The 18,762-nt window shown below is 34.5% G+C and overlaps 1 protein-coding gene across 4 annotated transcripts in view; it reads left to right on the top strand.

Moving 5' to 3' along the window:
* LAMA4 (laminin subunit alpha 4) overlaps positions 1-18,762 on the top strand; it is a 200,191-nt gene that overhangs the window by 178,330 nt on the left and 3,099 nt on the right. For all 4 annotated transcript variants that reach the window (XM_072643068.1, XM_072643066.1, XM_072643067.1 and 1 more), the window contains 8 exons: positions 49-202; positions 2,555-2,739; positions 3,872-4,061; positions 6,226-6,381; positions 8,347-8,506; positions 12,685-12,815; positions 14,095-14,188; positions 15,322-15,441. In XM_072643068.1, the coding sequence (XP_072499169.1) occupies positions 49-202; positions 2,555-2,739; positions 3,872-4,061; positions 6,226-6,381; positions 8,347-8,506; positions 12,685-12,815; positions 14,095-14,188; positions 15,322-15,441 (1,190 nt within the window). The remainder of the gene's footprint in view (positions 1-48; positions 203-2,554; positions 2,740-3,871; positions 4,062-6,225; positions 6,382-8,346; positions 8,507-12,684; positions 12,816-14,094; positions 14,189-15,321; positions 15,442-18,762) is intronic.

The following is an 18,762-nucleotide window of genomic DNA, read 5'->3' as shown; positions in this document are numbered from 1 at the left end:
TTTGAACAGCCCTTAAGGAAACATTATTTTTTTTAACCCACAACATAGGTTGGACAGGGATGTAGAGGTTGAAGATTTCCAACGGTACTCCGAGAAATTCCACACCTCCCTTTATGAATGCCCTATTGAGTCAGCACCAGTTTCTCTCCTCCACAAAAAGGAAAAAAATTCTTCAAAGTCCAAAGCAGATAAGAACAAAAAGGTAAGTTATATTGAGCAACTCTTATTAAATTCCTCTCACCAGCTATTTGATGTAATACTAGGAGAGACCAGTGCTTAGTGGAACTTATTTATTCTGCCATTATATGCCTATTAAAAATGACATATCTTGATTTCAGATACTGTGATTTGCTCTTCTCATAACATCAGTTTAGTTACATGAAAGATGCTACAAGGATGTTGTTAAATATATATTCTTCATGTTACACCTTCTGGTATCTTCCATTATACTTATCAAAATCTTTCTATGTGTCCCTCCCTACCTAAAATAAATGACTAAAATACAGTCTATAAACTACTATGGCGTAAACAAAGCTTTCCTTTCCAGTGTTAATCGGGGCCTATTTAAGCCTCTCCAGACTCAGACGTTGTGTGTTTTTATTAAGAAAATCTCTGCACACAGCAATAGCAATATTATATGGTGATCACCTGTGAATGACTTAGCTTTCTCAGTAATACAATGATCCAAGACATTATAAGTCCAAAGGACTTATAATGAAAAATGCTATCCATCTCCAGAAAAAGAACTGATGGAGTCTGAATGCAGATTGAAGCATGCTATTTTTCACTTTCCTTCTTTCATTTTTTTGGGGGGGAGGTGAGTTTTCTTCCACAAAATGACTAAAATAAAATATGTTTTACATGATTATACATATATATAACCCATATCAGAGTACTTACTCTCTCAGGGAGGGAGAGTGAGGGAAGAATTGAATTTGGAACTCAAAACTTTAAAAATAAGAACGTTAAAAATTGTTTTGCATGTAATTAGGGGAAAATATTATTTGAAAAAAAAATCTCTGAATCAAAATATTCCCATACCTAAAAAGATATACTGTGAAATAGTCAATTCATGGAGGAACATCAGATTGTGTGTGATTTTATTTTACTTATTTTCTGAAATTCAATCCAAATTAAAATATCAGCCTACTTAAAGGCTAAATTTTGAATTCCAGCAAAAAAATGGTGAACTAACTCAATTAAAATAGACAATCTTTAAAAAATGTTATTATAAGTCCTCAAACATGTAGAGTTATTTTTAGCAAGTGTATTCTTTATGACATTTCATTTCATATTCTGATTTACATGCTGAATTACATTGGCGTTTCCTTTAAAATGAAGTGCTTATTAGTTCCTTACTTCCTGGCATATTGTATTGCCAAGGTCTCTGTTTCTATTTATTCTTTTAACATATATGCTTAATTTTAGAGAAAAATGAAATTATAGATTTTAGATTTGAAAGAGACCTAAGCCCAGACCCCTCATTTTTGCAGATGAAGAAATAGGTCTAAAGAGGTTGAGTGACTTATCCAAGGGTACACAAATAGAAAGTGGCATAGTGAGGATTTAAATCCAAGTCTTCTGATTCCAAATCCAGTAATCTTTTGGCTACTGGAACCTTGGTTGGAGGAGTAAGGGAGGGGGGAGGACAACAACAACATTATTGAGGACCCATGATGATCCTATAAAGGACCATGTCAAACCAGAAAACCAAACTGGGGAAATGAAAAGAAGATAGGTATTGGGATCCGAGGCTCTGGCTTCAGATCCTGTGCAACCTTGAGCAAGGTCTTTAACCTTCCTACTCTTCTGTTTCATCATCCATAAAATGACAGGACTGGACAAACTATGAGATAATGGGAATGTTTTCATTTTATTCTATAAACCATCATTGATGATTGGTTTTTTTAACATTAATTTTTATGATGGAATACCCTTTTGCTATAAGAAATGATGAGCTGGTTGATCGTAGAAAAACTTGGAAAGACTTACATTAAATAAGGAAAAGCCAGATGAGCAAAACCAAGAAAATGTTTTACAAAGTAGAAGCAATATTGTTCTAAGAACAACTTTGAACATTAAGTCGTTATGAGTATCATAAATACTCAAATCAACTGCAAAGAACCTATGAAAGAAAATGCTATCCACATCCAAAGAAACAACTGACAAATAGAACGATGTATAGTATGGTCTGATAGTAGCCTGTTGTAGGGCAGGATGGAGAGGGAGGGAGAAAGAAATTGAAAGTACTCAACAGAAAACAAAAAAAAACTTAGAAGGAAGCACAGAAAAACAGAGTGGTTTTGAAAATTATGTGTAATATTTATCACATAGTTTTCCAAAAAAAAGTAAAGAGTGTAAAATGAAAATTCATGGTTTTATATTGAATCCTCTTTTAATGTTGTGCTGTGTACACAGAAATGTTCTTTTTGGGTTTTTGTATTTAAATTCAAAATGAATTTTAAAAATTTTAAATATTAATTTTTAGTGAATTTCATCTACTATTATTTCAGTACCATATTTTATGTGATTTTTCATTTACTTTTTTGTACAGAATGAGAAAAATAAAGATTCCCCTCGGAATCCAATTGGCCTGAAATCCTTAAAACAGAATGTTTCCCGGGACTCTCACTGTCAGCTTTCCAGCAGGCCAAAAGCAATCTCCCATGCCTATCAGTATGGAGGAACAGCTAACAGTCGCCAAGAGTTTGAAAATTTAAAAGGAAATTTTGCTGAAAAGTAAAGTAAAACCCAATCTTTCTAATAATTATAACTTGCTTATATATAATATAGTATTTTTAGTACTACAAAACACTTTTCATACATTATCTCTTTCAAGCATCACAATAAGCCTTGAAGGCAGGTGCTATTATGATTCCCAGTTTAGAGATGCAGAACTTGAGACTTAGAGAGATGAAATTATTTCTGTAGGGAAAATGATAGCTAATATTTATAGCATGGCTATAAGATTTATATATCTAGTGACACAGGGGATAGAGTGTTAGGCCTGGAATTAGGAAGGCTCATCTTCTTGAGTTTCAATCTAGCCTCAGATACTTCCTAGCTGTTTCACCCTGGGCAAGTCACTTCATCCTGTTTGCCTCAGTTTCCTCACCTGTAAAATGAGCTGGAGAAGGAAATGGCAAACCACTCCAAGATCTTTGCCAAGAAAATCCCAAATGGAGCCATGAAGAGTCAGACATGACTGAAAAATGACTGAACATCGATAAAGGGGGTTTCGTTAACTAAAATTTCTGTCTAAACCCCTAAACAGGTCCTGTCCGTGGTCCATACATATACCTGCATGTATATATATACACATGATTTAGCTAATAGCTACAAATATAGATAGATATACATCGTATGCTTTAATTTTTGCTCAGAAAGTAAAAAAATAATCTAGGCTTTTATCAGTGAAGGCAAGTCATGAACACATCTGAAGTATTTTGAAAAATCATATTCTTGGCAAAATCCTTTGATCTCCATAAACCACTTTGTGTTTCATTTAAGGGTGAGATTCATTATCACAGAAATTTGAATCAGTCTACCAAATATATTTTTCAAAGATCTGAATGGTCTAAATTTAATACCTGAAAAACTGTTTTCTTAAATGAGAAATGCTACCTTTTCACTTAAGAAAGGTAAGGCTAAAAGGAACTATATTCATCCCTCGATGCTACTTGACAAATGTTCATTAATTCTACTGAGACAATTTTTAGTATCCCCACTTGACTTTTAGTTAGTGTTTTTCTATTCCAAGCATTTCACAACCATCTGTCAATTATTCAATACAAATGTCTTGCTTTGGGGGAGGCCAGAGATTATAGTAAATTCCATTTTTTAGTTAGTTTTTGTAATTGTCATTTCCCAGGTCTCAGTTTTCCATTCGTTTGAAAACTCGCTCCTCCCACGGAATGATCTTCTACATCTCTGATCAAGAAGAAAATGATTTCATGACTCTTTTTGTGGCACATGGCCGACTAGTCTTCATGTTTAATGTTGGTCATAGGAAATTGAAGCTTAGAAGTCAGGAGAAGTATAACGATGGATTGTGGCATGATGTAAGTTGAAAAGGGAAAGTTAATTGATCATCAAAGATCTTGAACCAAATGCATACGCATTAATGACTTAATATGAGTATAACTGGAAATCCCTGTTCTAGCATTTTTAACATTCCTATAATATTATAATAACATAATACTATAATATTCCTGTCTTTTAAAATATAACAATACTGAAGCATCTGAAAAAAGACAAAGGCCTATTCTTTAACTCATAAACTGAAGTCAAAGGAAATTAAAACTTCGGATTCCTGATTCCCACTTATCTCAATTGAGTCAAATCTTTAGGACTGTCTTTGCCCAAAAGATTTATTAAGCACCTACTGTGTTCAAAGGCACAGTGGAGGATAGATACAAGAAAAATTTAAAAGAGATTTACAAAGGCAAGATACACAGAAATTAATCAGTTAAATAGGTATTTTGTACATACTAAGCAGTATGTACTTAAAGACAAAACTAAGTGGTACAGACAATAGTTCTATTTGAGTTTAGGAAAAGCAAAGATGACTGTAGGCAGGAATAACGGGGCAGGGCTTTTATATAAACTATATTTGGAAATAAGCAGCCTTAAGTAGAAATAATACTATAATGCCAAATCACTCTATTATGATGTCAAGTAATACAAGTGTCGATTCCACAAATATATGAAGAGAAAAAAGATGAAAATGAATAGTACACAACTTCTAAGATCATAAAACACATTGGAAAACTGGAAGAATGACTCAGATGTGTAGCCTGAGGGACCTAGAAAGATAACAAAGTAAGCTCACTTGAAATATGTATCTGTCACCATGTGTTTATATACATTCATGGATACACATATTGTATACATATATGTACACACATATGTATATAGAGATTTATATTTGCGTGTGTATACATACACATATATATACTACATACACATATGCATGTATATGAAATTCAATTTAACAAGTATTTGTAGAACCACTATATGGCATCAAAGAATGTTAGTATACCCTCTAGGGATCTCCCTCACACTAGAAATAATCAATCAATCAATCAGCATTCATGTATTAAGTGTCTACTATGTAGCACACACTATGCTAAATCCAGGGGATAACAAAGACAAAACTAAAGTATTTCACACTCTCAAGGAGATTATACTCTCTCAATGGAGATAACATGTACATATATGAGTATACACAAAAATGAATACGAAGTAATTTAGAAAGAGATATCTTAATGCAGTTTGAGTGAGATTCAAGATTCTAGGTACAGTACAAGAACTGGGAAGCACCCACAAGACAAAGCATAGCACAAGATAACTGAGCTAGCAGAGGGAAAGCAAAGGAAGACATCTTTATTCAAGAGAAATACAATATGTGAAGCAGTCAGGGATGGCAACAAGTGGAAGGGAGTGCTAAAACCTGGTGGGTATTTATAGGATTCTTAACTGGGTTCAAGCAGAGCCACACGTTGAAAGGAAAGATTGCCAATTCAAAGGTACAGAGATAAGATATGGAAGGCTGTGTGTGAGGAACAGTTAAGAAGGCTAGTTCACTGGATCCCAGAATGCAGGAAAGAGAGTAGTACATAATGAAACTGGAAAGGTAGACTGGGGCCAAGAAAGTGTTGGCCTTTAAAAACCATACAAGAAAACCAAGGATTTGAGAGGTTGTGACCTTGAGTTACACAGTAAAATAGTGATCAGTCTGAAACTAGAACCTGAGTCTCCAATTTCCAAACTGGTCCTCTTTCCATCATACTATGCCATCTCATCTAAGCTTGCTTCACTTGAAATTAATACAGAGGAGGATAGAGATTTGGCATATGTGATTAAATATTAAGAAGTTACTAGGCAGGTGAGAAAAATACATGAATATTAATGGTTTCAATATAAATACATTTGTAAATTTGATTTATATAAAATTAATTTAATTATTTATAAATATAACCATGTAAAATATAATATACATCTAAAAAACTTCAAATGTAAAACTTTGGAATAACTATGAGTTTATAAAATGGATCCTTTCCATCTCACAGTAAATGTTGGTTATTTTAACTGTTTCTCATACATAGCCGTCTATCTCTTTTGTCTGTATCTTTGGATTGGAAATCTTTCCTTTCAACATTGCTTTCTTTACTGTACACAACCTCAACCTTGTCCCTGTGTCATTTTTCCTTTGCCTCCATCAAGGTGATATTTATTCGGGAAAAAAGCAGTGGCCGTTTGATAATTGATGGTCTCCGGGTCCTAGAAGAAAGTTTTCCTCCAACTGGCACTGACTGGAAAGTTGAGGGTCCTATTTACTTGGGAGGTGTTGCCCCTGGAAAAGCTGTAAAAAATGTCCAGGTAATCTATCATTCAACAAGCGTTTGTTAATTACTTAATAGGTGCCAAGTAAACCACACACACGTAGTCACAGAGTCATGGATTTTAGAGCTAGACAAGACTGCGTAAATTATTTCAATCTATTCTCCCCTTCCATTGCCACTCTCTCCTCCCACTGCACACTCATTTAACAGATTAGAGAAACCAGTTATGAGATAAAATTATTTGTCGTGACAGAGACAGGAGCTCAGAAATTGATACGATGCTACTTCTTTTCTGTTAATCTTGTGATTAAAGAGGCACAAGTAACTCCATCCATTCTGGTATAGAGGTGAAATGAAGTATGTTTCCTCATCTAAAGACTGACAAGAAAAACTAAAGTTCATTTGTAATGCTAAAGAAATAAACTTTTTCTAAAGATCGCTATTAGCCAGATGTCAATGTAGAAATGATTGCCAATCCTAGCCATCTAGGTAACATGCACTGAGATCTTTATAAATATAAGGATGAATTATTTTTAAAAATTAATTTCAACATCTCTGTGAAATATAAAGACAGGATCTATAGGATCTTTTTTTCCTGAGAAAAGGTGGTGACTAGACTTTTTGTTTACATAGCAATAGGAAACTCCTAGTACAGAAATTCCCTCTACCAAAGCAGATTGGTGCCTATTCTGCAATGTATAGTCCCAGAGAACTCCCCACGACCCTGAAAGATTAGATGATTTGCTCCAGGTTCCACAACCAATGATTTCTAGATGCAGAATTTGAACACAGGTCTTACTGACTTGGAGACCACATCTGTATCAATGAAACTATGGGGCCTTTCTCCAATTTTATAGAAGAAAATAATGGCAGACAAACGGCAATGGGGACTCACTTCTGTGGGGGAAACTCTACACTCTGTTTAGTAAACGCATTCTTGTAAATATATATATATATATATCCATTCAACTCTGAAGCTAGCTTGTGGTTCATTAAAAAATAGTCATCATGGTAACATTTAAATTGTTCTTTTATCCCCACCTTACTAAAATGGCTTCCAGTCATTTTTCAGTGGAGTGAGGAGAGGCAATGGATTTGCCTTAATACAAATAAAAAACATATTTAAGTCTGTGGTATCACTCCCACATCCTATGGTATTCACTGTGATAGTTATGAGTAAAATTTAAAGTCAAAGAATTAGAATTATTAGTTAAGCCACACTAGGGGGTGCTATTGAAAAGATTCTGGGGGAAAAATTTTCCAAAGAATTAAATGGAAAGTTTATTACATCTGAGAAGTTCAAGTTTCACATCCTATAGCATTATACTTTCAGCTGCTCATTTCATAATGTGAAAAACAAGTTCTATGATATTTGATTAGCCAGAATGGACCACAAAGACTATTGTTCTTATTTTCATACAACAGCAAGAACTGTTTTTAAGCATAGCTAGCAGCATTCAGTTAATCAACAAGCATTTGTGAAGTCCCTACTATGTACCTGGGATTGTGCTATATGCTGAACCCTACAACAAAAATAAAGCAATCCTTGCCCTCAAGAAGCTTATACTCTACTAGGGAAAAACAAGTACACATATAAGTAAATACAAACTATATATGCTCTAAGTAATTTCTGGGAAGCCAGGAAGAAAAGTAATAAAGCATTATAGTTGAATATTTAAATCAAATGTTTAATTATTTAATTCACTTCATGGATGTGTGTAAAAAACTCTTTGACTTAGCTGTCTCAGATTAACACTATTAAATATGAAATTCTATCTACAATAAATTCAGTTTAAGAAAATAACCCCCTACAGATAGCACAAAAAGCAGCTGCATTAAAAAGGACCAGGCACTTGAAAAGTGGAATAAATAAAACAAAAATAGATCTTGTTACTTTTCCTTAATGCTTGTAAGCCTGGCATATTTGCTTCCCGCCTTAATGTGCTGATGGAGTACATGAGAAAACTGACATGAATATTCCATTCATCTCTTCTTCCCCCAGATTAATTCAGTCTACAGTTTCAGTGGCTGTCTTAGCCATCTTCAGCTTAATGGGACCTCAATTACTACTGCTTCTCAAACATTCAGTGTGACTCCTTGTTTTGAAGGACCAATGGAAAGTGGAACATACTTTTCAGCAGAAGGAGGATATGTGATCCTTGGTAACATGATGCTAAATAATGTGATTCATGAAACATTTCTTCATTGTTAGCAGCTAGATAGGAAGACCCTTGGGCTACTAGATAAGAATTTCAGAAAACCCTCTATAAAACTTCCCAACATGACGCTTCTCCATCACTATAACTCTTCTCTTCCTTACTAACTCTATCAAAACCACACCAAGCAGATATCAGTCATTTATCAATAGAATGAATACAGAGGATGAATTTGCCTTAATACAAATGAAAAACAGATTGAAATCTAAGGTATGACCAAAAAGTTAGCTTACTCCCAAACCCTGTGTTACTTATTATAATAGTTATGAGTAAAATTTAAAGTCAAAGAATTAGAATTATTAGGTAAGCAGCACTAAGTAGTATCACTGAAAAGATTCTAACTCTTATCCTGGATCATAACATCATATATTAGAGCAGAAAGGGACCTTAGAAGCCATCGAGTTCATCTCCCTTGTTTTGCAGATAAGCAACCTGAAGTTTAAATGGGTCTTGCCCAAAGTCACACAAGTAGAAGGCAGAGTTGGGATTTGAACCCAGATCATCTGACTCCAAATCCAGACCTCTTTCCACTGAACTATAGTGCCTGTTTTCTATTGCTTCTTCTATTCCTATTTGATCTTATTCTTTGATTATCCTGATTCCATTAGACCCCAGCTCTTTCCCACTTGATTCTACCCACATTCTCACAGATTCCACAGCCCATGCCTACAAGAAACTTCAAGTCTCTTTATTTTTATATTTCCTTATTGATCACCTCTTGTAACTTACTAATGTCTTCTATGGTCCTACCTCCAGAGACAAATGAATCCTGAAGCAAAGTAAAAGTCTCACTTCATACCCACATACCAAAGTTTCCTTGTCCCCAACCGCAAAGAACAAGCAGTTGTCTGGAAAAAAAAAGTGTGCTTTTCCTAGCTGGCACACAGTTTTATATTTTGTCTTTCTTATCCACTGTCACTATACCATACTCACCAACTCATATCACTGTGTCTTTTGTTTCATTCAAATCATAAAACATTATCTAATCCCTATCTGCATAAAATCTTTAATAACATGTATTCTAAAACTTCAAAAAGTAGATCTTTCTTGAGTTATCTTTTTCCCCAATATATTTTATTTTATTAAATACTTCTCAATTGCATGTAAAAACATTTTAATATTCATTTTTAAAATTTGTGAGTTCCAAATTCTCTCTCTTCCCTCCCCCTTCCTTGAGAAGGCAATTTGATATAGATTACACATGTGAAGTCATGCAAAACATATTTCAGTGTCAACCATATTGCAAAACAACAACAATAATACACATGCTGGTGAGACAAAGACAGTTTTAAAAGTATCCTTTCATCTGCATTCAGACTTCCATCAGTTCTTTCTCTGGAGATAGGGAACATTTTTCATCTTGAATCCTTTGGAATTGTCTTAGATCATTGTATTTCTGAGAACAGTTAAGTAATTCACGATTAATCATCTTACAATATTACCATTACTGTGTACAATGTTCTCCTGGTTCTACTTACTTGGATGTGGATAGCATTTTGCCTCAAGAATCCTTTGGGAATGTTTTGGGTTTTTGCATTGCTGTGAAGGGCTAAGTCTATCAGACATAGTCCTCGCACATTGTGGCTGTTAATAAGGTTAATGTTCTCCTGGTTCTTCTCATTTCACTCAGCATCAATTCGTGTAAGTCTTTTCAGGTTTTTCTAAAGTCCTTCTATTCATCATTTCTTATAGCATAATAGTATTCCAATACATTCATATACCACAACTTGTTCAACCATTCCCCAATTGATGGGCGTTCCCTCGGTTTCCAATTCTTGGCCACCACAAAAAAGAGCTGCTATAAATATTTTTGTATATTTGAGACCTTTTCCCATTTTTATGAACTCTTTAGGATATAGCCCTAGGAGCAATATTGCTGGGTCAAAGGATATACATATTTTTGTACCCCTTTGGGTATCCAGTTCCAAATTGCTCCCCAGAATGGTTTAATCAGCTGACAGCTCCACCAACAATGAAGTAGTGTTCCAACTGTCTCATATCTTCTCCAACATCTTCCTGTCTTGTCATGTTAGTCAATCTGATAGGTGTGATGTGGTACCTCAGAGTTGCTTTGATTTGTATCTCTCTAATCAATAGTGATTTAGAGCATTTTTTCATATGAGTATAGATAGCTTTAATTTCTTCCTCTGAAAACTACCTGTTCATATCCTTTGATCATTTATCAGTTGGAGAATGACTTGTATTCTTGTAAATGTGACTCAGTTCTTTATATATTTTAGAAATGAGTCCTTTATCACAGACACCTGACCATCATTTCTTATAGCACAATAGCATTGCATCACAATAATATATCAGTTTGTTTAGTATTCCCCCCCCCAGTTGATGGACATCCCTTCAATTTCCAATTCTTTGCCACCACAAGAAAAACTGCTATAAATATTTTTGTACAAATAGGTCCTTTTACTTTGATCTTTTTGGGATACAGATCAAAGGACATAAACAGTTTCATAGCCCTTTCATATAGTTCCAAATTATTCTCAAGATTGGATTGGATCAGTTCACACTTCTACCAACAGGGGATGTGTCCCAATTTTTCCACATACCCTCCAATATTTGTTATTTTTATTTTCTGTCATAGCCAATTTGATAGATGTGAGGTGGTACCTCAGAGTTGTTTTAATTTGTATTTCTCCTATCAATAGTGATTTAGAGCATTTTTTCATATGACTTTAGAGAGCTTTGATTTCTTCTTCTAAAAAATGCCTGTTCACATCCTTAGACCATTTATCAATTGGGGAATGACTCATATTCTTATAAAGTTGATTCAGTTCTCTATATATCTGAGAAAATGAAGCCTTTATCAGAGAAACTTGATATAAAAAATTTCCTAGTTTTCTTTTTCCTTCTCATCTTGCCTACATTGGTTTTATTTTTCAAAACCTTTTAAATTTAATGTAATCAAAATTATCCATTTTATATCCCACAGTGCTCTTACTCTTTTTTGGTTATAAATTCTTCCGTTATCCACAGATCTGACAGGTAAAATTTTCTGTGATCCCCTAATTTGGTTATGATATCACCCTTTATTCCTTAATCATGTACCCATTTTGCCCTTATCTTGGCATACAGTGTGAAATGTTGATCTATACCTAGTTTCTGCCAAACTGCTGTCCAGTTTTCCCAGAAATTTTTGTGAAGTATTCAGTTCTTGTCCCAAAATCTTGGGTCTTTGGGTTTATCAAACATTAAATCACTATGGTCATAAACTACTGTGTATCGTGCACCCAATCTATTCTACTGCTTTATTTCTTAGCTAATACCAGACTGTTTTGATGATTGCTGCTTTGTAATACTGTTTAAGATCTGGTACTACTATATTCTTGATCTTTTATCCTTCCAGATAAAGTTTTTTTCTAATTCTATACAATAATGTTTTGGTGAAAAGCAGATTTGAAATGAGAAAGATGGCATATACAGGACAAGGAGAGAGGATGTCACTGGGGATTTTGAATTCTAATTTCCAGCGAGCCTTCTTTTTATTATTCAGTAGTTTTTCAGTCATGTCCAGCTTTTTGTGACCCCATTTGGAGTTTTCTTGGCAGAGATACTGCAATGGTTTGCCATTTTCTTCTCCAACTCCAGAACTGAAGCAAACAGGGTTAAGTGACTTGCCCAGAGTCATACAACTAATAAGTGTCTGAGGGCAGATCTGAACTCAAGAAGATGAATCTTTCTGACTTCAGGCCCAGCATTCCATCTGCTGCACCACTTCCAGGGAGTAGTGATCCTTCATAAGTTTAATAGTGATTCTGATAGCTGATGTTAATGTGGCACTTAAGGTTTACAAGTTGCTTCATATACATTATCTCATCTAAGGCTCACGACAATCCTGAGAAATAGGTACAACAAGTATTGTCCTCATTTTACAGACCGGAAAACTGAGGTTTGGAGAGGTTCAGGAATTTCCCTATGGTTACTTAGTTCATAATACAACAATATAATGAAAATCTTCCTTTTGTAAATATTCCCTGGAACATAGTCTGAAAATTTTAAATAAATAATAAAAAATGTAAAATCACCTCATAGAATCAAATAAAGCTTGGGGAAGGGATGGGGAAAATATGCTATATGTGATTATATATTGATAGTATTTCTTTCTACAGATGAGTCTTTCAATATTGGATTGAAGTTTGAGATAGCATTTGAAGTTCGTCCCAGAAGTAGTTCAGGAATCCTGGTGCATGGTCACAGTGTGAATGGAGAGTACCTGAATGTTCACATGAAAAACGGACAGGTAGGTATTCATGTCTTCCATCTTTGACCCTGGAATTCTAGATTAGAAGGCGATCTCTATTATGGAATAATAGCATGAATCTCCAACTGATGAGATAATGGAAAAGCAATAAAAATTAAATTTGAATGAGCAATTTAATTTAAATGAACCTCTTAGGGTTTCCTTCCCTTAGGATATTGTTGTCAATAAACACTACATGGTAAGAACACTTTGCCCAAAATAGATGGTTTGTGGTAAGGTTAATATTTGGTCAAGTCTAGTTCATATTACATGGCATCTGAGGTCCCTTCTTACTCTGAGATTCTATGATTGTGTAACAAATGTTGTATTTGAATTTATTTCTTAAGAATAACAAAATAATGTGACAATGCTCCCCTCCCATCCTTACTCCCCCCACCCCCTAAAAAAGTGAGGGATTTTGGCAAAGTAGGGAAAATGAATGTACTTTTTCATAAAACAAAATATGATCCTAAAAGCATGTAATCAGACTCTATACCAACTGCCACCAGCTTGTATCTATATACCTCTTTTTAATGACTTGTAATCTGAAACTTTTCAATTGTAATTTAAAACTACTTCTACTGCAAAACAATATTATATTAGATTCATGAGAGAGTTTCTAGGTGGCACAGTATATAGAGTACAGGAGTCAGGAGGATCTGAGTTTAAATCCAACCTCAAACACTTACTTGCTGTGTGACCCCAGGTAAGTCACTTAACCCTGTTTGCCTCAGCTCTTCATCTGTAAAACTATCTGGAGATGAAAATGGCAAACCACTCCAGAATCTTTGCCAAGAAAACCTCATTGGGTCACAAAGAGCTGGATATGACTGAAACTACTCAACAACAAATTCCTAAGAGTCTTGCATATAAGTACTAAGAAAGAAAAAGCTACATTTTCAGTGATGTGTGAGATATAAAAGTTATCTGAGTCCAAGTACATTTTTTTCTGTTGTCATGTAAAATATCCATTAAAAAAAAATGCCATCTATTGTCTGCCTTTGCTATTTTCTCCCTATGTTTTCTTTTTTTCTAAAATATGTCACTGTTTTGATTTGAAATGTGGGAATTGAATATAAAAACATTACTTGACTTATCTGGCAAAAGAGTGTCCCCTAGTGTGCAAATATGGAATATATACATATCTCTGTCTGTTACACAATATATTAGGAATTCTGTTTCAGTAAGGAAAATGCTAAACATAACTGAGAGGAAAAGTGAAATATAAAGTAATTTTCTGTTAATTAAAAGGATAAATGATCTTATATTATTTTTACAGGTAATAACAAAAGTCAATAATGGAATCAGAGACTTTTCTACTTCAGTTACACCCAAACAGAGTCTCTGTGATGGCAGATGGCACAGGATAACAAGTGAGTAAATGTGAATGGTCTGTGCTTCCTTGAAAAGAATAGACATAAGCACTCATGTGGAATGTAGACTATAAGCATACTATAGAAAGAGTGATTATATGATCAAAATAATCGAGGAAAGTAGCAAAAAAAAATCACTATACTTTTGACTAAAGACGTGTTGACTAAATATTTTCTAGAGGTTATTTCCCCATTCTTGAAGTCATGGAACATGCATGATGCTGTTTTTAATGTAACCAAAATTATTGCATTTTGAATTCACTCATATTGTCAAATGCCATATATATGAAGTATTAAAAATCTAGTTCAGTTCATGATTAAAAACCACATACATTGAAGATAAAAATTATTAAAAAAAAGATATTCAAGATTTTTAAAATCACACACATTTTTCCAAAGCTAAAACATATAAGAAAAGTCTTCAAATTATGTTCTTATCTGATAACTGGAAAATGTCATAGGAATAATTTAGCAATATTGACGATAATGATGATGATGATAACAGCTGATGTTTATATTGAACTTTGTATCAGTTATTATTATTATCAGTATCACTAAATAATTCTATTTATATCACAAAGTACTTCTTTATTCACACTATCTCATTTTAAAACTTAATTTTTTTTTTTTACCATCACCTTCATTTCTAAATATATCCCTCCTTGCCTCCTACCCATCATTTCATTTGGTCCTCACAAATTCTGAGACACAGATGCTGTAAGTTTATTATTCCATTTTGCAGACCAGGAAACTGAAATTCAGAGAGATAAAGTAAGTTGTCTTGATGACACAGTTAGTAAGTGTTAAAAGTGAATTTTAAACTCAAGTTCACATCCAACTCCTCTTTTCTTATGTTACAGAACAGTGAGATCTTGTGTGTGACTATATATTTATATGTATGTGTATGCGTGTATATATATATATGTTCATACCTATATATCTGTATCATAGATATATAAATAGATGTAGAAATATAGATATATTTATATACGTATTGTGTATATATAGATAGACATAAAATGAATTAAAAAATATCCTGAATAACAGATAATATGCAAAGTAAATTCAGCTTTTGTATACAAAGTGAATGCTGTTGGGTATGTTCTATAATCAACTTTTCCACTGCGTTTCAGTTATTAGAGATTCCAACGTGGTTCAACTGGATGTAGATTCTGAAGTCAACCATGTAGTTGGTCCCCTCAATCCAAAATCAGTTGATCACAGGGAACCCGTATTTGTTGGAGGTGTTCCAGGTAAGATTTTTAAGAGAATGAATTAAGATTAAGTTTCTTAGGCTCTTACTGTAAGTCAGGCCTTGGGGAAACAAATACAAGAAGGAAAAAAATCAAACGGTGCCCATTTCCAAGGAATTTAAATTCTAATAGAGGGAAACACCACCTACAGGTGAATGATGGCCACAGAAGAGAGTTTGAGCCTGAGAAGTCAGGGGGATGGTGAAGGAAGCTATATTTTGCAGTCAATCGACATTCCCCAGAAGCAATGGTGTTATTGATTCAATTGAGGGAATGCCGAAACTAGTTTCACGTGACTGTCATTACATTGTTGAAAATCCCTTGATTATTGATTTTCATCCTTCACCCAAATATGTCAAAGGACACTCCAAATAATTTCCTTTCTTTGAAAAAAAGCATTTGAAGCTGTGAAACCTTACCCAAGATTTCAAATTAACAGAGAACTGGAAAATCTAACATTCCTAAGATAAAAGATTTTATCCTAACTACTCATCATTGCCATATATATTTGCAAAATTCCTTAACACTCCACTTCCCCAGCCACTAAAAACTAGAGTTAAAGATGAAACTAGTCATGTAAATTACTTCAGAATCATGGGAATTTGGGGGACTCATACACCCATGCCTGATGGTTACTGCCCACAACTGGCTAGAGAAGGGGAAGAGAAGATGTAATTTTAGTGGATGCAACAGCTGCATACATATGCCTTCTCATTCCATTGTAGAAATAATCAGAAAAAGAGACTGTCAGTTGTGACTCTATAAACATTATTAGTGAGACTGCTGGCATAATCAATGAAGAATGCAAAATATTTTAGAGTGATATTCAGAAAATATTTTAAGGATTCAAAAGGGTTGGGTTTGTTTTTGTTTTTTTTTTTTTATTTTCCTAAGAACTAAACAAAACCTTATATCTTATTTATACCTACTTTTCATTTCAAATACTTATCAGCAGTGGCAGAAGTCACATTCTTGACCTGAAGTAAAAATGTTGTGACTGGTAGGGCAGATGTAGGATTAAGATTCCTAAACCTTTGCATCTAGGATTTTTTTTTGTTTTTATGAGGTAAATGTGAAGATTGTTTAATTTACTATCTTGAAAAAACATTGCAGACTGTCTCCTGCCAAGGAATTCACATCACCTTTCCCAAATAACTTAAAGCAAGAAGGGAGAGCACGGGGTGGGGGGAGGGAAGGGAGGGGCAGGAGGGAGTCTTCCAAAAAAGCAGAAACAATGATAATAAGTATCTCAGAAACTACTGAAAGTGATTTATGCAGGGATAAAAATGTGCCCTTTTCTTATCCCCACCCCACTTCTTAAAAAAAAATTGCCCAACCTCCACCTCCTTCCTGGTGCTGCCAAGCTTCTCTTCTTTTTTTCTTGTTTGTTTGTTTTTAGAGGTTTTTTAATTATTTTATTTGTTTTCAGTTTTCTGTAATCACTTCCATATATCTTAGGTTTTTTTCCCTCCATCCTTCTCCTTACCCCCTCCCTCCCTACTCCCTCCCTGAGACAGTGTGCAATCTTATATAGGTTCTACACATATATTCTTATTAAATACATTTTACCTTAGTCATGTTGCATAGAAGAATTAAAATGAATGGGAGAAGTCATGAAACAAAACAGAACAGAACAGAACACAAAAGAAAATGGTCTACTTCATTCTGCAATCCAATTCCATAGTTCTTTCTCTGGATGTAGAAGGCATTTTGCCTCGTGTCCATTGAGAATTTTTTAGGTCCTTGCATTGCTGTGAAGGGCTAAGTCTACCAGAAAAATTCCTTGCACACTGTGGTTGTTGCTGTGTACAAAGTTCTCCTGGTTCTGCTCCTTTCACTCAGCATCAGTTCATATAAGTCCAGGCCTCTCTGAAGTCTTCCTGTTCATCATTTCTTGTAGCACAATAGTATTCCATTACATTCATATATCACAGCTTGTTCAGCCATTCCCCAATTGATGGGCATTCTCTTGATTTCCAGTTTTTGGCCACCACAAAGAGGGCTGCTATAAATATTTTTGTACATGTGGGACCCTTTCCCATTTTTATGATCTCTTTGGGATGCAGTCCTAGAAGCAATATTGCTGGGTCAAAGGGTATGCACATTTTTGTAGCCCTTTGGGCATAGTTCCAAATTGCTCTCCAGAATGAATGGGTCAGCTCACAGCTCCACCAACAATGAATTAGTGTTCCAACTCTCCCACATCTCCAACATTTTCCATCTTTTTGTTTTGTCATGTTAGCCAATCTGATACCTCATAGTATCTGGTACCTCATAGTTGTTTTGATTTGCATCTCTCTAATCAATAGTGATTTAGAGCCTTTTTCATACGATTGTAGATAGTTTTAATTTCTTCCTCTGAAAACTGCCTGTTCATATCCTTTGACCATTTATCAATTGGGGAATGACAAGCTTCTCTTCTGAAATATGACTAGAATATTCAGAAAATTGACACTGTTATTTCTACCTTCCACAACTTTTCTTTGGTGCTCAGAGTCCAAAGGCAGTAGTGCCAAGAAACATACATGCTTTCCAAAGTATGCAGTCCTTTCTATTTCTCATATAGCACTGTATTAGAGTCTTCTGTTTCTACCAAGTGCTGTCCCCAAAATAAAGAAGGAGGAAATCATTAAGGGGAAAATATTGTAGATGAATTCATAAGTAGTTTATGTGGGGCAGCTAGGTAGCCTAGCAGATGCACCTGAGTCTGGAGTCAGAAAGACCTGAGTTCAAATCTGGCTTCAGATTCTTACTAGCTATATGACGCTGAGCAAATCATTTAACCCTGCATGCCTTATTTCCTTTTCTGCAAAATGAACTGAAGAAGAAAATGGCAAACCACTCCAGAGTCTTTGCCAAGAAAATCCCAAATGGTGTCACCAAGAGTCACAAATGACTGGACAACAACAAAGTAAATAATAGTTTCCCTAAAAACTCCTGGGTTTTTGGACCCTATTTTTCCAATCAAATTTATGTACAAAACTCTGCCATTGGTACTATGTTCTAAGTCACAGTACTTTCCCTTAAGTAAATCATGTACCTACTTGGTTTGCAAATGAGCCAACGGAGCACTGAAGTTTTTGCATCTTCATTTAATCTCTATCCTTGGTATTCCCTAATTATTTAATTGACTTTCATACTTCTGATGATGAAGTGTATGGAAGAGAAATGAATCTTGTCGAGTCATACCAATTCACTACCATGTGGATTACATAGCTGATATGTAAGTTGGCTTAGTTCCCCTTCCATTCTAGAATTCTGAATCTATTGTAATTTTAAGTAGGAATTGATTTTCCCCACACAATATGACCTATGTGCCTA

The sequence above is a fragment of the Notamacropus eugenii genome, chromosome 2 (genome assembly GCF_028372415.1).
Source record: "Notamacropus eugenii isolate mMacEug1 chromosome 2, mMacEug1.pri_v2, whole genome shotgun sequence".
Taxonomy (NCBI): Eukaryota; Metazoa; Chordata; class Mammalia; order Diprotodontia; family Macropodidae; genus Notamacropus; species Notamacropus eugenii.
Note: the sequence above shows the minus strand (reverse complement) of the source record. Positions and strands in the feature narration are given on the sequence as shown.